Below are 16,745 nucleotides of genomic sequence, written 5' to 3'. Positions count from 1 at the left end.
TACGTGAGTGTGGAGCAGGACATGTATGAGGACAGCAAGAGAGTGGTGAGGTGTGCAGTAGGAGTGACAGATGGGTTCGAGTGAAAGTCTGCTCATTCCCTTTTAGTATATAGCCTCCAGTTCAGCCCAGGTACTTATACATCTGTACTACGTCAGTATCCTGTCCCATGATAGACACAGGTCATGAAGCCATTCTCTTCCTTCTGAAGTCAATAACCATCTTTCTGGTCTTATTCACATTAAGAAGCAGACAGTTCCTTCCAGACAGTTACACAAAAATCATCAACTAGTTCTTTGCCCTCCTCCTTCTGCCACATAAACATCCAACAACTACAGAACTGTTACAGCATCTCTATATCTGCCATGAACTGCAGGTGTACAATGTGAACAGCAATGGAGACAGGACAGAGACCTTTCTGCACAGCTGCTTTAGTACACATCGACAAATCAGACAGAGCACCGCTCAGTCTCACAGGTGGCCAGTAATCCATGAGATGGTGGATGCATTTACTCACACGTAGCTTCTCTTCTCGTATCATCCAGTTCTGCATCTCTGCACTCCATTGTACATATATACACAAAGTACTTTCTAGTGAATGCTTTCTAGTTCTGTTCTTTCTACAGCATTTCCATCCTCAGCTTTTTTCAGTAAGGAGTCTTAATGCCATTGTTTACCATTTTTAAAAAATGTTTTTCCAGCACCTGAAAGCATATGATCTGCACAAATTGCTGGTGAACACAATGTGGAATTAAGGGAGAGGATCTGTTCCACAATAGTTCAGAATGTGTTAATGTAACACACTCAAGTCTGTTAGGGTCTGTTGGGATATGACAGACAATAATTTCCTCACTGGACAGTCTGCGCTAGGATCTGTGCAGATGTCCGAATCCCTGTCTGTTTTTTTGTGTGTCTTATCTAAGCCATCAACTGTTATGCATGCACACCTTTAAGTAAGTATAATAGGATAAGTATTATAAGTATAATAGGAATAGCTACTCAGCCATGGTGTCTCCAGCTGTCCATGTCTATGTCCACAACTTGGTATAATCAAGGCTTTAAGCAGTACAGTATACCAGCTCATATGACCACAGATCAGCCACAGATAGACATTTTTCTTTACATCAACTCTTTATTCAAGTCTGTGATCATTTTGAGACCATAAATGATATCCCTGAAAAGATGATGTGAGTACTTTTGCACTTTATTCATTAACCTCAAAGACAGCTTATCATGTAAAACATGTAAGTATATACATGTAAGATTTCAGTGGGCCTGGTCAGTCTCTCTCACATTAGATAATCATGCTGGTTACCTCAACACATGAAGATTACCAATGCTTTTTCAGGTGTTGTCAGCACGTGGCCTTTAAAGGGTAGTTATTAAATAATTCTCCATAATGTAGTACTGTGCTTACTATATATAAACTCTACTTTCTCAAAAACTCAAACAATTTTCTGGTATTCCCAAATGATTAAGTTAATAAATGACTTGTCTGGTTCAATCAGCAACAATAAGTGAACTAACCGCATGAATTAACGGCAACTAGTGAACTAGAAAAATCCTTTGTCAGGTGTTGTCTTAATACAAAGAAAAGCAATGAAAATTTCATCGTGACGGATTACATAATGCGCTTTCAACAGGCTTCTCCAAAACTACGCCCAGAGCCAGAAAATCTGGCGGCAGTGAGTTATTCATCGCTTTTAGTAAACGGGCTAAAACACGCATTAACAACTTGTGTGGGCCTTTAAACTGAGTCACAGACAAGAAGTTACCAAACAACAGGTTACTACAACAGAGGTTTTCTGGCTTCTTTCTCAAAGACCTCCTAAAAGGGCTGCAGAAACAGAGGAATATGTTTACAAGTGAATCATTTTTGTTCTTATAAACCATGCAGACAGGTGCCTGAACAAATAAGCAGAAATCACAAGTGATATGATTATAAAAAGATAAGTGTTTAAATAATAAATAAATGCAGAGTGTTGGTTTTTTTTTAAATGATATTACATTCCACTCGAGAGAAAATCTGCAGCCGATGCCGTCTTCTGTAATACCAAGTATAGTGAAATGCAGACAACCTTTGATTCGAGGTAATTAGTTCTGATAAAGTGAGCGGCTGGCAGAAGAAGTCACGCTGAGTTCAAAGGGGTGTCCCTCATCAGGAAACATTAAGTGTTCTTACCAACATGATGTCATTTAATCCCAACACTTGATGCAGCGTTAAAAACCGAGGGTTACCAGGCAAACAATCCATCACGCTTTTTAGACATTTGCTATGACATGCTCCACACAAACCCCCAGAAAGAATAAAAACATTAAAAAAACGCAACACACACAAACTGCTGTCAGTATTTCAACAAGGCCCAAAAGAGAAAAAATGAGTTTCACTTTAAGACAAAGTCCTAAGCAAAGAGCCTGCAAGGCTGCTGAATCTGAATTAAGCATAGATTGGCCTATATTGCAGCAATTAGGGAACTAGTTCAAGTCGTGCCAGTTCTCATGTAGGTTCTTTTACACTGGGGACTTTTACTCTAAAATAGTGAAGAATACAGTGCAGTCTGGGCTAGGAAACAGTGGTTGAATTGAAAAGACCACGGTGGAATGAACTTTTCATTTAACAGCAGAAAAGGTTTGCAGATGAGTGCTGTGCTTTGAAAGAAGAATGTGGCATAATAGCTTGTAGGCATGACTAAACAGTATGCACGTGAAATAACATATTTATCACCAGCACGCAGGAGAATAACCGCATCAATCACACACGCGATTTGAAAATAGGAGATAAGATAAACTGACTCTAAGTGCCCGTGCATCTGATGCTGCACGAGTGGCCCGGCTTCCCCAGAATCAGAAAGCAGAGTGGTGTAGAGGAACATGTGTGCAACCTGATTTGAGCTCTCATGCCTACGGTAAATCCATTCCTCCTCTCAAAAAGCTTGGAACACTGTATGTGAAGGGGTGACTAACTTGCACTTTCAGGAATATCGCACATAACTGGAAGCCAGAAGGGCAGCTAAATTCCTGTTTTTGCCCCAGCTACTTGGTTTTGTCCCAAAAGGCACTCACTGACCCACTCATTAACGGGTAAAGCTGCAGCTTGACAAGAAACCCCCAGATGACAGTAATTGTTGCAGTCGCAGATGGAGAGCAATTAATGAAGGGTCAGAAGTTTCCAGAAGTGTGTCTGCCTGCATTAAACACCTCCTGTATGAATCTCACTGTAACCCTTGACCTAGGACCTCGATGGAGCTGGGTAAAACATAAGCAGGGGCACGTTGATTATGGTGGCTTCTCTATATTTCAAGTAAAATGAGCACTTCTGAGAATCTTTTTAAACCTTAACAAAGAGTAGAATCAGCATCACGGTGAATTATGTAATGCTGCACAGTCTGAAATCCTCTCTTACAAATCCACAACTGTGAAGAGGAACCAACTTATGAAAAAAGTTCTGATCCGATGCTCTAACACAGTCTCTACCGTGAGCAGCATGTTTTGGGACTGTTTCTTTTTTTTTTTTGTAACCGACTCCAAACGACTATGCAGCTCCGCAAGCGGCATCAAATTAATTAACAATGACTTACAATACAAAGCACTTTGAACTGAGTGTGTGCTGTGAACAGAGCCAGATTGACGGGAAACTTTGACCCCGCAGGCCTCCCCACAGCAGTTGCTTATGACTTGCCTCCCTTGAATTCCCCTCTGGTGCACTGCCAGCAGCACAGACGCTATACCCTCCAGAGCTGAGTGTTTATGATTAAGTATGCAGGTGTAATGATGCGAAAACTTAATGTATGCGTCTTTTAGTGGGAGTATGTGAACAGAATTCACAAATTGCAACTAACTACTGCAAACAGATACACCCGGTTACCCATTTACAAACATATCTGAGATGAATGGAGCTGAATTATTTAAAGCATCATTATGCAACAAGACACTCTCTCTGCTAACGGGCAAAATACTTCTACAGAGAAAAACTTCACATTATTTTATTAATTGTCTCTTTTTAAGTATTTCAAACCAAAGTATGTCACGGCTGCTTAGGCAGCAGCTTTTATTTAAACATAAACTCAGTGTTAGGTATGTAGCAAGTGTTTGGATGCTGAGGACGGAACATGAACCGATGCCCCGGGATATTTAATGAGGTGCATGCAGATGTTTTAAACTCCGACCACATCTGCAGCTTGTGCACAAACTGAGGAATGACTCTAAAGCAAACTAAGCACGAGTGGAACAGTGGTGCAGTGGTTATGAATATCGCCTCATAGCAAAAGGGCCCTGGATTTGAGACTGTCAGCTGCCTGGCATCTTTATTTGTTTGGTATGTGGATGTTGTCCCTGCGCCTGTGTGGGATCGCTCCATTCTCATTAGGCTAATTAGTGATTCTAAATTGCCTGGAAGCATAAGCGGCTGTCCTTTTCTCTCTGTGATAGATGGGTGACCAGTCAAGGTTGTACCCCACCTCTTATCCTATGACAGTTGGGATAAGCTCCAGGCTAGCATGGCCCTGAACTGGATAAGGAGTTAAGAAAGTGGATAGATAGAAAAATATGCATCTAATTAAAAAGAGTAGAAAACGGTTTGTCTTAGTTTATTGTTTTTTTGTCGAAACAAATTGTGCAGGAGTGTAATTATTAATTACTAAATCTCCATCAGAGCAAGGCACATTTTCCTTCCTTAAGAAGAAAATGTAAAAGTAAATATGTAAGAAAAATTGTGTATGTTTCTGTTCTGTGTCCTGTGTACTGTTTGTTTGTATATGTGTCTTTTTGGCTGCTGTTACAACCAAATTTCCCCTTGTGGGACAATTAAAGGATTATTCTATTTTATTCTAAAATGTTGCTACCTTACAAAAATAAAAACTTCACACAAGTTTCTGTGTCACTGAAATATGGTGACTAATGAATCAACAACCCAATTATTTTCTTTTCACTAGCAGGGACCACATCCTCGGTAACGATGGGCGATGAGGGATGAGGAAGTGTGACTGGTGCTGCGGTTTGGGGAAGGCCTCGAAGGGGACTGGCAACGGCTCTCGGGCCGGGCAGATCCCCATGTACTAACGAGAAATGAATGAAGGAAAGGAAGAGAGGAGAAGAGGAGAAGAGAGGGAAAAATGAGGGGGAAGGGTGGGGTGTGAAAATGAGAACAGCAGGTATTGGAGGAGGGGGGCTTTTATAGGCTGAGGCCGGAGGGGGCGTGAAGGTAGGAGTGTTCCCACTCCTGAAATTCAGATGATATCTCCACCAAAACAGTTCCCAGTTAATGTTCTGCAATATTACTTATCAATGAAGTGACTTGTGGATTCAGCGCCATTGTGTAGCACACACACACACACACACACACACACACACAGGAACACAAGTAAACACAAACATTCAAATATTCACTAAATGGTTGTAACACACAAAATCTTAGTCATCAGATGTCTACTACAATCACAACAGAGATATGTAATAATAAAAAGAAATTGCAAACATTTGCTGATCTTAGTATTCTGATAAAATAACAGGATGGTGAACTTTCTCTGTTGACTCAGAAAACTGGTGCATGTCTGTGACTAGTCAGCTGTAATGAAAATAAATAAACAAACACCCCCCTCCCCAAATAGTATATTATGTAATGCTAATTTGGCAGAGGAACTACACCTAATTTCTGGTAATGGAGCTCGCTGATTTGTTCTGTTTTTCCTCCCAATTAATCCTCTTAAAGTGAAGCGAATATTCTAATAAGCGCACAACAGTCATGTTTTTTCCCCCTAGTTTTAAGAGTTCATAAATCAGCTGCTGACAGGTGTGTCTGTATATGCATCAGTCCAGTCCAGCACCAAATCTACAAACCCTTTCCAGGAATAACTTAGTCAGAAGCAACAACAGTGAGGGGGTTGGCTATGCAAAACATCAGATAAACCGTGGGTGAGGTAAACATCTTTCTCAAACACCATGCGCATACAAATACACACAGCACACGGGGGGCTTGAGGGTGTTAGAGGTTGTTATTCATTATCCACACGACTGCATTCCAGGATTGGACAAAAAAAGAGTTATCGCCACCATCACTCTGAAGCAAGCGCATGAGAGGCAGACAGGGATTTAAGCAGGTTCTCAAACAAGATGCCCCCACCTGATAACCTCAGTGCTGCTGTTGCACTATTCCCACATGTCCTAATGCATTTACAAATGAGAGAGAGCAAGAGATGAAAGGAATGGGAAAGTGTGAAAAGGGTTGAATAGGAGGAGGGCAAGGCATGAGGAGGAAAAGCAGGAGGAGAGAGAGAGAGTGTGAACATTAACACTTAATGGAAGTGATGGAGAATGATAAGGCCACCTGCTTCTCCACTTTACAGGAAGTGACCTGTGAAGATGTGGCATCTACACCTGTGGCAGATTCAGTGTTGTCTGAGGGGGAAAGAACCTTTGCTGCTACCTCCCTCATCTCTTTTTCCTTCAGTACAAGAAATTATTGAGGAATTCCTCTTCCTTCTTTTTATTGCTCAATATCTGATTTTAGACATTTGACCTATAGATACACCACATGCACTCAGTGACTCCTTGCATCATAAACGATTACATAACTCATGTATCTACCTTGCCTTATCCAACAAAGAGAGTGGTCATGTGAAAGACCTGCCTAGAACAGACATCAACCTTTAACACATTCCAGGTGTCAAAGGTTGTTGCAAAACTCTCTTACCTTTTTTAAACTCCTCCAGCATTGCGTCAAGCTTGGTGTCATTGAACACAAAATGCAACGGGTGGCTGTAAAACTTTGTGATGGTTTTGAGCGGAGTGCAATCATCCGGGTCCACGAAGGCCAGGTCCTTGACCAAGAGCAGATCCACTATATTGGACCTCTCGCCCTCGAAAACGGGGATGCGCGTGTAGCCGCTCTTCATTATCTCGGACATGGTATTGAAGTCCAGCGTTGCATCCCCAGGAATCATGAAGCAATCCCTCAGCGGCGTCATCACGTCCTCTACAGTCTTAGTCCTGAGCTCCAGCGCGCCCTGGATGATGTTCAGCTCCTCTTTCACCAGATCGTTGTAGGGGTCCGTGACGCGCAGCATCTCCAGAAGCTTCTCTCTGTTGTACACGGTTCCTATCTCCTGTCCGAGCAGGTAGTCCAGCAGCTTACTGACTGGGTAGGACGCAGGGAAGGTAAGCAGCATGAAGAACTTGGTGAGGAATATGGTGTTGGCTCCCACAGCGAGGCCGTGCCTGGAGCAGATGGCCTGTGGCACAATTTCCCCAAAAATGACTATACCGATGGTGGACATGACAACAGCAATCAAGCCCGAACCGGCGATATCATCCAGCAAGATGGTTAGCGTGGTGTTCACTAACACGTTCCCGAGCAGAAGAGAGCATAGCAAATAATTCCCTTGGCTCCTGACCGGCTCTATTTTTTTGGCGTAATTCTTCTCCCTTTCCGTGCCGCAGTTCTGCACTATCTGGAGTTCCATGGGGTCCAGAGCCATGAGCCCCAGGTTCAGCCCGCTGAACATACCGGACAGGCAAAGCAACATGGAGATGAAGATGACCTGGAGCCAGAAAGGCAGCAGAAACTTTTTCTCCTCCACCACTATCACTTTGGTGTCATCCCCATCGTGGTAGATCCAGGTGTTCTCCGTCCGCGGGTCGTGCATCCCGGCCACGGCTGGTGTCGAGGTGGCGATGCAAAGGTAATACGTTTTACTCCTCTCCGTCTTTCGCAAAGGTTTGACCTCAATTTCAACTATACCGGATGTCTTTCGATTCAGGATGATGTAGGGCAATATCATTATATCCGAAGTCCTAAAACCACAGGGGTGCAAGCCGGACGAGTCCTCCTGGCTCTGGTTATCCCCCGAGGAGCTGTCAATGCTCCCAATCACCCGGCTCCGCTCATGTTCCGTGAAAGCAATTTTGGACCAGGTCTCGTTGTTGATGTTCTGCCCGTACACTCTTAATTTTACCCGAGAGCGCTCACTCACCCGCAGGTAGCCCTTATCCATGAAGGAAATGTCGTCCGTGTCCTCCAGTCGGAGCCCTATGATGACGGTCTCCTCGGACCCTTCCTTGCCACTTGTCGGGGTGACACAGCAGCCAGTGACAGTTAAGAAAATCATCGCCAAAGCTCGGACCCGGTTAAGTGACGCCATTTTTGCAGCGGTGGGTGCTTGGGATAACGGTTCTGCCATATTGATAACAACTGGCAACCAACCTCCTGAATGAAAAGGGCTTTTAAAAATCAGAGCCAGTCGGAGTCCGCCTTCATCTCCGCCCAGGGTTGCCGTGACTTGTGCATCGGGACCTGCTCGTTCCCACTACGTGTCCGACACTGATGACTCGCGAGCGCAGGCTTACGGGCCAACTCGTGCCTCCCCTGGTGTCCCCGATACAGGCGACGGCGACGACCAATCGGGAGGTTCCGCTGGCCGGGAGGCGGGGCGTCCGCAGCCTCCTTGACGAATCAAATTCCAAAACAAGTGCACCTCATGTTAGGAGACAGATAGGACTTTACTCGTGACTTCTTAAAACATATCATGCTAGAAAAGACAATCACAATACCCGGTCTAAATGTTTAAAAAAGGCACGTGCAAAGATTAAAGGTTAACTAAAATAAATACTACAACATGTTTTATCTATATAGACTATCAAAGGTTGGGACATGTTAATTTGTTTTCCTCCTATCGCATTGCATCATACTGCATGCTGAAACTCCGAAGCACTATCTATATCATGTCTCATTTTAATGACAGGTATTACAGTGGACAGTAATATGTTCTTAGACTGACTAACTTGAAGAGGTTAAAGTTGTCAAAACCATTAAACACATATACATATACGTCATTGAGATGTGTAATACAAAAAACAATTTCTTTAATACAATTATCTCTTATTAGACTATTTATCTTTTCCCCCTTTAAACTTAAAATGAAACTAAAGCGAGAGATCCTGACCACCATGTCTTGAACTGGTCCCCTTAACCAAAGCTTTTCCCAAATACAAATGTGCATTTGTACCTTTAGAAATAATGCACTACATCATAGGAGCAAAGATGAAAATAGAAGAGTCATTTCATTAATTAATATTTATTGTGTTTTATCAGAAATAACACATAACCATCACAATAATGAGAAATAATTTGTACACTTTTGTTGAAGCATATCTTAAAGCCAGTCTGCAAAACAATTAAGCACCGATTTACTAAAACACAGGTTTTAAGGGAAGTAAAAAGTATTGTGTGAATAAACAATGTCAGTTTTATGGGTAAAAAGATAATTAGACTAAGCAGGCATATGACAAAATGAGGCACAAATGAAGAAGTTGCTCTTCTTAATACTGCTCATGGTTGTTAAAAGGTTTTAAATTTGTTGCATTTTTATTTTACCTTACTAAAGTTTTCCTTTTATCTATACAATATAATTATGTTAATGAATTGTTACCATATTTAATCCTTTCATAAAATATTAACTGGGAGCACTTGCAGAACCCTTAAATCCCTCAAAGTGATATTGTTATCTTGTTTGCGCAAGATAATTTATAGCCTAGGTGCGCTCTGCTGAGAAGGTGATTGGCTGCAGACTCCCATCTCTGCAGGACCTGTACACCTCCAGGACACTGCGGCGTGCAGCCCGGATCTCAGCTGACCCTTCTCACCCTGGACACAGTCTGTTTGACCTGCTCCCCTCAGGCAGGAGGCTCCGGTCCATTCGCACCAGAACCTCTCGCCACAAGAACAGTTTCTTCCCCTCTGCTGTTGGACACATGAACAATAACCACATGACTGTCCCCGCCACTAACACATGACCCTACGCTGTGTCACTGCATCATTTCATGTCTGGCACTGATCACCACCTGCACTCATGTATATATCTTTCTACGTAGCACTCATAATTCTTATTCTCATGTATATATGTTTGGCACTGATCACCACCTGCACTCATGTATATATCTTTCTACGTAGCACTCATAATTCTTATTCTCATGTATATATCTCATGTATATCTCATGCACATATCTTTCTTTCTACATAGCACTTTAATTCTTATTGTCTGCACTGAAGCACCGCAGCAATTTCCTAATGTTGTAAACCTCAACATCTGGCAATAAACCCATTCTGATTCTGATTCTGATTCTGAACATGTGGCCTGTGGACCAGTGTCAGACTTCAAAAATGTTATGTGGCTTCTAATCACCCTTGATTCAACAACAGTTCAGTCAAAACCAATGGATAGTACCGCTGAAAACTAGAAGCAGGGAGCAGATCTCTTCAATTTTAACTATTTTCTTTGACATTATAGCAAAATAAACCACCCTAACCTTAATTTAAAAAATAGTTGGTACAATTTAACAACCACCTCACTCTGATAAGACAAACTAAAATTATTTGATGTGAGATTTCTTTTCCTTATGGTCCTAAATCATATGCTGGCTCCTTAAATTGGCTCATATGCACTTGAAGCAACTTCAAATACAAACACTTTGATTACACAATAAAACATTTTAAAGTCATCAGCAGAACTCATTTCTCTGCAGGCCATACACTTGTAGTCCTTCACATAGTCATTCAGTATGTGAAGCAAATGGTGGCTTTGTGTAATTGCAATGCAGGGTGTTCCAAAGTGAAACTAAAACTTGACCAGCTGAGATGTCTCCATTATACACTGGGTGGGTGAAGTTGTTTGAGCAACCAGTATCTATTAAATTATGATCTACCCACAAGGTGTTTATTGTTTATCGATGTAATGAAGTTGTGAGGTCATATATGAGGAACATGATTATGTTTAATTAAAATGAATTAATTAATACTCATGGAAGTTCACCAAACATGTAGACATTATTGGTAGGCAGGAAGCTGAGCCTGTTTCTTTGTGCTCTTCCCACCATCATTTGCAGCAGCCAGCAGACTGTGTGCTGCAGCATCCCCCAGTGGCTGATGCAGGGCCTTGCACACCCAACTTCAGGGCCAGCTCAAAAGGGTCCTCAATGCCAGCCTGTATGAATAATTCAGCCAAGCAGAAGCATTAAAAGAACAAGCACCCAGTTACAAGAATGTATCATGTAACATTTGTGTTTCATCCCAAATCACTGTAAGCAAGGTCACAAAATTGAAAAAGTGAATCCAGGTACTATTACGGTACATTATAACAGAACACCGGCTCCTCTACACAGAGTCTTGTTATGGCCCTGTGCTTCCTTTATCAGTTACTGGTTGTTCATTAAGTCACAATTTCAAAGCAGCTGTTCTTTCCATGAATAAGACCAAAGGCTTTTTTATTACTATTATCAGCACACTGCTGTAGTGATTACAGAAAACTCTTCCAGACGAGACTTCACACTGTCCAAACTGTTAATAATGAGGTGGATTTTAATAAGCCTTTACCATTTTAATTTACTTCTATTTCTCATATCAGAAGAGAAAAAAAATCTTTAATGAGCGGTTAACAAGTTAGAGAACTCATTTTTAAAAAAATGTAAAGCGGTGCTGTTAGAGGTGTATGTGCATAAAATGATTGCAAGCCCTGATGAAATGGTATTCTATTAGCTGAGTGTAGAACATTCCTTCTTGTTCAAGGTTCCCCAGCATGACTCCACAGTCTGGTTATGAGTCCAAGACAGCTGCTTGACCTTGTGCTTGTGCATGTGTGTATGTATGTTTGAGCGGTACGTGAATGTCCAAGAATGTACAGCATGCAGAAGCACATGCATGTGTGTTTGTGAGCGCAGTTTGACAGAGGCGCTCTGCCCTCTGGGCGTGTCACACAAATTGATACCAGAAACATACTGACCCCTAATGTGTAAAAGAGACATCCAAGAATTTAAACACAACACTGACCTTAGGTTTGACTCCACAGGGCCCAGTGGGGCCCCCCAGTGGCTGGAAAGTAAAGTCCTCTGCAAATCTGGAATGTGTCAGTATGTTGGCCACCTCTCCATCCACCTCCACAACTTCATTGGCCTACAAAATACATCCAAATCTGAAATCATTTGCACAGTTTAAGCGAGTAGAAGGCTGATGTATATTCTAATTCAGAATATACAGACCATGAAGGTGTATTGACAGTCGAACTGGAAACTATCCTCTGCCCCTGTAATGCCACCATTATATATGACTTTGCAGTTCTTGGTGTTCCCCTTGGGGACCTTAAACAAGCGGTATGTGGCAGAAACAAACTTGAAGTCACCTGTATTAAACACACAAGATTGAAATTAAAAAAATAAATAAATTTCAGGTCATGCAAGAAGGTTAGCAGCTCTCAAAATGTAAAATAACTTGGAATCTTGTAATGTTACATTAGTTGTAACTGTAGCTACATAAATATAGGTTAGGAGAAAACCAGCAGTGACATAATAGTGCAAGCTAACTTAGTAATGTTTATTTGTAGGGTTAATCTATAAAATGTTCTTCTTTAAGAACTTGTGCAAAAGGATTCTCTGATAGCATCATTCATGTCGATTGTGCCTGTATGTACAACTGACATGAATGTCACTGGATATTTACTCTTTTCCAGAGCTCTGTAAACTCCAAAGATGGCTGTGTGGGAAAATCCCAGTAGATCATCAATTTCTGAAATAATCATACCAGCTTATCTGGCACTAACAACCACGCCACATTCAAAGTTACCTAAATCACCTCCCCCCCCCCCCCCCCCCTTCTGATGCTCGGTCTGAACTTCAGCAGGTCATCATGACCATGTCGACATGCCTATGCGCACCGAGCTGCAGTCATGTGATTTACTGACTAGATATTTGCATTAAAAAGCAGCTGAACAGATGTACCTAACAAAGTGGCTGTTGAGTGTAATTCTGTATCAAGCAAATAATGCAAAAGTCAAGCAAGTAAAAAAGCTGTCAAACCAAGAATGTCCTGCAGTTCCTTGTTGTCAACAGTGATGACACTGGCCGTAACCAGCCGTGGGGGGCTGAAGCCCACTTTTTCAGCCAATTGTAGGAGATCCTTCCAGCAGAGTGCTCCAGCAAGGCACTCACCTGCAAAGATAAAACAGACTATGATATTCTGGTGGGTGCTTGTCAATTTATGGCAGTAGAATATTAATTAGACGCACCCCATAACACTTTGTGATTTTTAATTTCCTCTGTTAGTCTTCCATTGCTGTAAATGTCACTGAAGTACAGCTCACCACCATCCTAATGAGGAAAAATGAGAAAGTGTATGTAAATGTGTAAATATTTGCTTAGCTTTGCTCTCATAGTTTTATGATTGAAGATTTAATAACAATATTTAAAAAATGAGAAGCAGCGTACCTTAAGTACTTTGTAAGCTTCAGTCAGTACCAGCCTCTTGTCTGGAGAAAGATTCACCACACAGTTGGAGCTAAGCAAAAGCAGAAGATGTTCAAAACTGTTATTCTATGATTATATATTGTTAAACTGCACACAAAAAAGGATTAGTAAGACACCTTACATAATTACATCAAACGAGTCATTTTCCAGACCTGCCTCGGTCAAGGCTTCGATGTAGCCTTGGACAAAATTTATATTTGGCTTCTTGTAGCCAAACTCTTTCATATGATGGTCCACATAGGTCCTGGCCAACTCCAGCTGGAATTTAAAAAAATAAAAAAAATAAAAAGGTATTTATCAGAATTTATCAGTATCACTCAATAAGTCCAAAACTTTTTGGTTGTATTTAAAGGCATGCATGCATACAGAACAGAGTTTTGTCTTTACAAATTAAGAAGTTGAAAAATCTTTACTTAGAAGATTTTAACAGCCTTAAATAGAGTTTTGGAGATATTCTGAGTTCAATTCAGTATCATTTAACCATCAGCTAGGATGCACCGATTAATCATAAGGCCAATACAGCGATACGGATGTTCAATACCTGGCCATCAGTCATGTCAATACCAGTGACATGTCCCTTCTCACCCACAAGCTGACTCAACATATAGCAGTCCCTCCCACTTCCACTGCCCAAATCTAGTATCCTGCAGCCCTCTAAGCATTCTGGCACAACCAAACCACAGCCATAGTACCTGTGGGAGACAAAAACATATCAGGTTCACTGATTTTGAAGTGTGACTAGAAGAACAGAGAGGTCAGCAACCCACTAACCTAGCAGTGATTTCAGGGTGTACTTTCTTCAGTGCCTGGCGAATGAAGTCAGGGGTGGGCTGGACTGGAGCCACACAGGCATTGGTCTTTAGGTCTGAGGTTTTCTTCAGCCTCTTGCCATAATAATCCTTTTTTGACAAAAGAAATCTTGGTAACAGTAGCTCCTCATTATGAAGCAGACTATTTATTTATAAATAAACAGTTTGTTTGCGCCCGTTGTCTCAGCAACATAAATAAAATCCTTTGGGACCCATCTCACCATGATGATGCACTGTTTGAACATCTACCTTCAGGCAGACGTTTCAGAGCCATAAAGACATAATAGACTAAGGAGCTTAGTCTGTTAAGCTTTTATCCCTCAGCCATCAACATGCTGAAGACTGCTAAATTACGGACAACCAGATTCAATACAACTTACATATACAATGTTTACATTGTTACAGCATGATCTCATGTTTACATGTTTACAATTGTAGTTACCCTTGGTATTTAAGCTAACACCAGCAAACGGGAAGAAGCACAATATGGAAACGATTGTGTGTGTGTGTGTGTGTGTGTGTGTATATATATATATATATATATATATATATATATACACACACACACACACACACGCACAGATATATAGATAGGTATATATACACTAATTTCTATTCTTCTTTTGCACTGAGGTAATTGCACCTCAATTTCCCTGTTTAATGTTTCATTGCTATAATGTCAATACAAATTGTGATTCTGATACTGTCTGACTCTGAGGCTGCATTGGAAACTGACCATACAAGCAATGGAACAAAACTGCTGGACAGACACCTTAATGAGCACAACTACGGCTAACATGTGTTTATTTTTAAATGACAGATGATCTGTACAAACAGATCATTTACTCATCAGGGGCCAGATCTGTTTTAACAGTTACATAAATACTGAAAATAGGCTAACAACACTCTGTCATGAGCAGTCCCACTACCGACTGGTGTTATTTTACCTTCACATCCACGTGAATCGTGCTATCAGAGAATCCCTTTGGACACGTACTTTAAAAAAAGAAAAGAAAAAAGAAAACATGAGTTACAGATTAGCCCTCCAAATACACGTCAGTAAGTTAGCCTACGCCAAGTCACTGCTAGTTCTCTGCTGACTTAAACTGATGTAGCTTTAGTTACAAGTAAGGTCACATTACAAGATCACAAGTTATTTTAGTCTTTAACTTGACACTTTATGACTATTGTTTCTTTAAAATAACCGTGTACGTATCATAACAACATTAAAGGTGAAGGTTCAACCTGACACACGTCACTCGCTGAATTTAGAACAGCTGCAGCTTGAAATTGGACAATGCACAAGGATTAGGCTGTTTTTACCTCTTTCCATGGTCCATGGTTACATTACGTTCGCTTCCCAAGTAAAGGAAAATCTCAGTGTGCTGTCAAGTTTCCTTACTTTGAACGAACATTGTGCGTTTCACTTCCTGTTTTACCAGCGCGCCCTCTACTTGCCTCACTGCCTAACATAACAGCAACGATGTGACAGCATTTCACATTGTTGCTGTATTAATTCAATGCATTTGATTTGATTTAATAGAAACAAGGCTATCGATTTCATGGGGATTTCCAAGAGGAAGCATGGGACACTCCCACCAATCATTCAGCTCAATAATAATAGATAAATAATTAAAACTAGGAGTTACAGAATATAATAATATTATACTATATTATAATGTTGCCTTCTTGTTAAATGGTAAGGTGCCTTCCATATGTGGTCAGTGACGGTTTATCAGTTTACAATAAAAACAGCTGTCCACCTGCAAGTAAACCGTTTTTATTATATGTGGCAAAAGTGCCACAGTTTCAAACTGGAACATACACAGCATTATAGGTGCATAGCAGCATATGGGAGGCTACTAAAAGTCAAAATTCAAATTTTGACAAAGTTAGACAACCTTCTGGGAAAGTACTAAGGAGTGCTTGTGATATTGTACAAAATCCTAATTACATGTGTATGGGACTTTACACATATGCCTGATGGATGGAGATGCCATCAGGCACCCCCAGGATGGACCCTGCCTTTCACCCAATGACAGCTGGGATAAGCTCCAATCAGCTTGTCAGTGGCTGATTAGCGCCATTTGTTAGGAACCTTGACCTCTACAATAACATCACTCAGTAGAACCACTCTGAAATTAAGTCACGGACACAGTGATTGACTACAATTAAGCATTTTTATTGAACATACATCCATCTTAGTTGTCATAATAAATGGCTTATGTCAAGAAGTGCAAAACCACACACACTTATGAAGAAAGAAAAATGTCTTTGGCGAGATGCCCCTGATCTTGTTAACAAATTACCTACTGTACTGTTAGTTAAACGTACCCTTCACACAACTTCAGTTTAAGTCTCAGAAGAACTTAAGTCTTTCTCAACAAAAAAACAATAATACCCACAAGAAGAAGAAGAAGAAAAAAAAAAAGAATCTGTCCATAATGATAAAGCTAATGATTTCATAAAAATGATTAAAGCAACTATTTGGTTCATGAACATGTTACAGAATGTTGTACATGATTTGTAATATAAAGTGGTTTTGAGATTTTATACAGTTCCGTTATTTTTTCAAAGAATCAGACAATATGAAAAATAGCTCATCTTTCGACGACATGTACCACAATTACACAATGACATCTTCTAGCTTGCGG

At 40.9% G+C, this 16,745-nt stretch overlaps 2 protein-coding genes across 3 annotated transcripts in view; both read right to left on the bottom strand.

The window, feature by feature from the left end:
- Positions 1-8,299, bottom strand: part of cnnm2b (cyclin and CBS domain divalent metal cation transport mediator 2b) — a 50,871-nt gene extending 42,572 nt beyond the window's left edge. For both annotated transcript variants that reach the window (XM_085355115.1, XM_085355116.1), the window contains exon 1: positions 6,687-8,299. In XM_085355115.1, the coding sequence (XP_085211241.1) occupies positions 6,687-8,172 (1,486 nt within the window). In that variant the 5' untranslated portion in view covers positions 8,173-8,299. The remainder of the gene's footprint in view (positions 1-6,686) is intronic.
- Positions 8,300-9,977: 1,678 nt separating this feature from the next.
- On the bottom strand, positions 9,978-15,512 carry as3mt (arsenite methyltransferase). Its single transcript, XM_085355125.1, has 11 exons — positions 15,415-15,512; positions 15,039-15,087; positions 14,054-14,181; positions 13,824-13,974; positions 13,404-13,540; positions 13,244-13,313; positions 13,045-13,126; positions 12,836-12,967; positions 12,023-12,162; positions 11,814-11,936; positions 9,978-10,971 (listed from the first exon to the last, which is right to left on the bottom strand). The coding sequence occupies exons 1-11, from the start codon at positions 15,429-15,431 to the stop codon at positions 10,864-10,866; spliced, it is 1,137 nt and encodes a 378-aa protein (XP_085211251.1). The 5' UTR covers positions 15,432-15,512; the 3' UTR covers positions 9,978-10,863.
- Positions 15,513-16,745: the final 1,233 nt, after the last annotated feature.

This window comes from Diplotaxodon limnothrissa, linkage group LG6 (assembly GCF_057381915.1).
Source record: "Diplotaxodon limnothrissa isolate DT_005_m linkage group LG6, D_limnothrissa_male_GT1.1, whole genome shotgun sequence".
Lineage (NCBI taxonomy): Eukaryota > Metazoa > Chordata > Actinopteri > Cichliformes > Cichlidae > Diplotaxodon > Diplotaxodon limnothrissa.
Note: the sequence above shows the minus strand (reverse complement) of the source record. Positions and strands in the feature narration are given on the sequence as shown.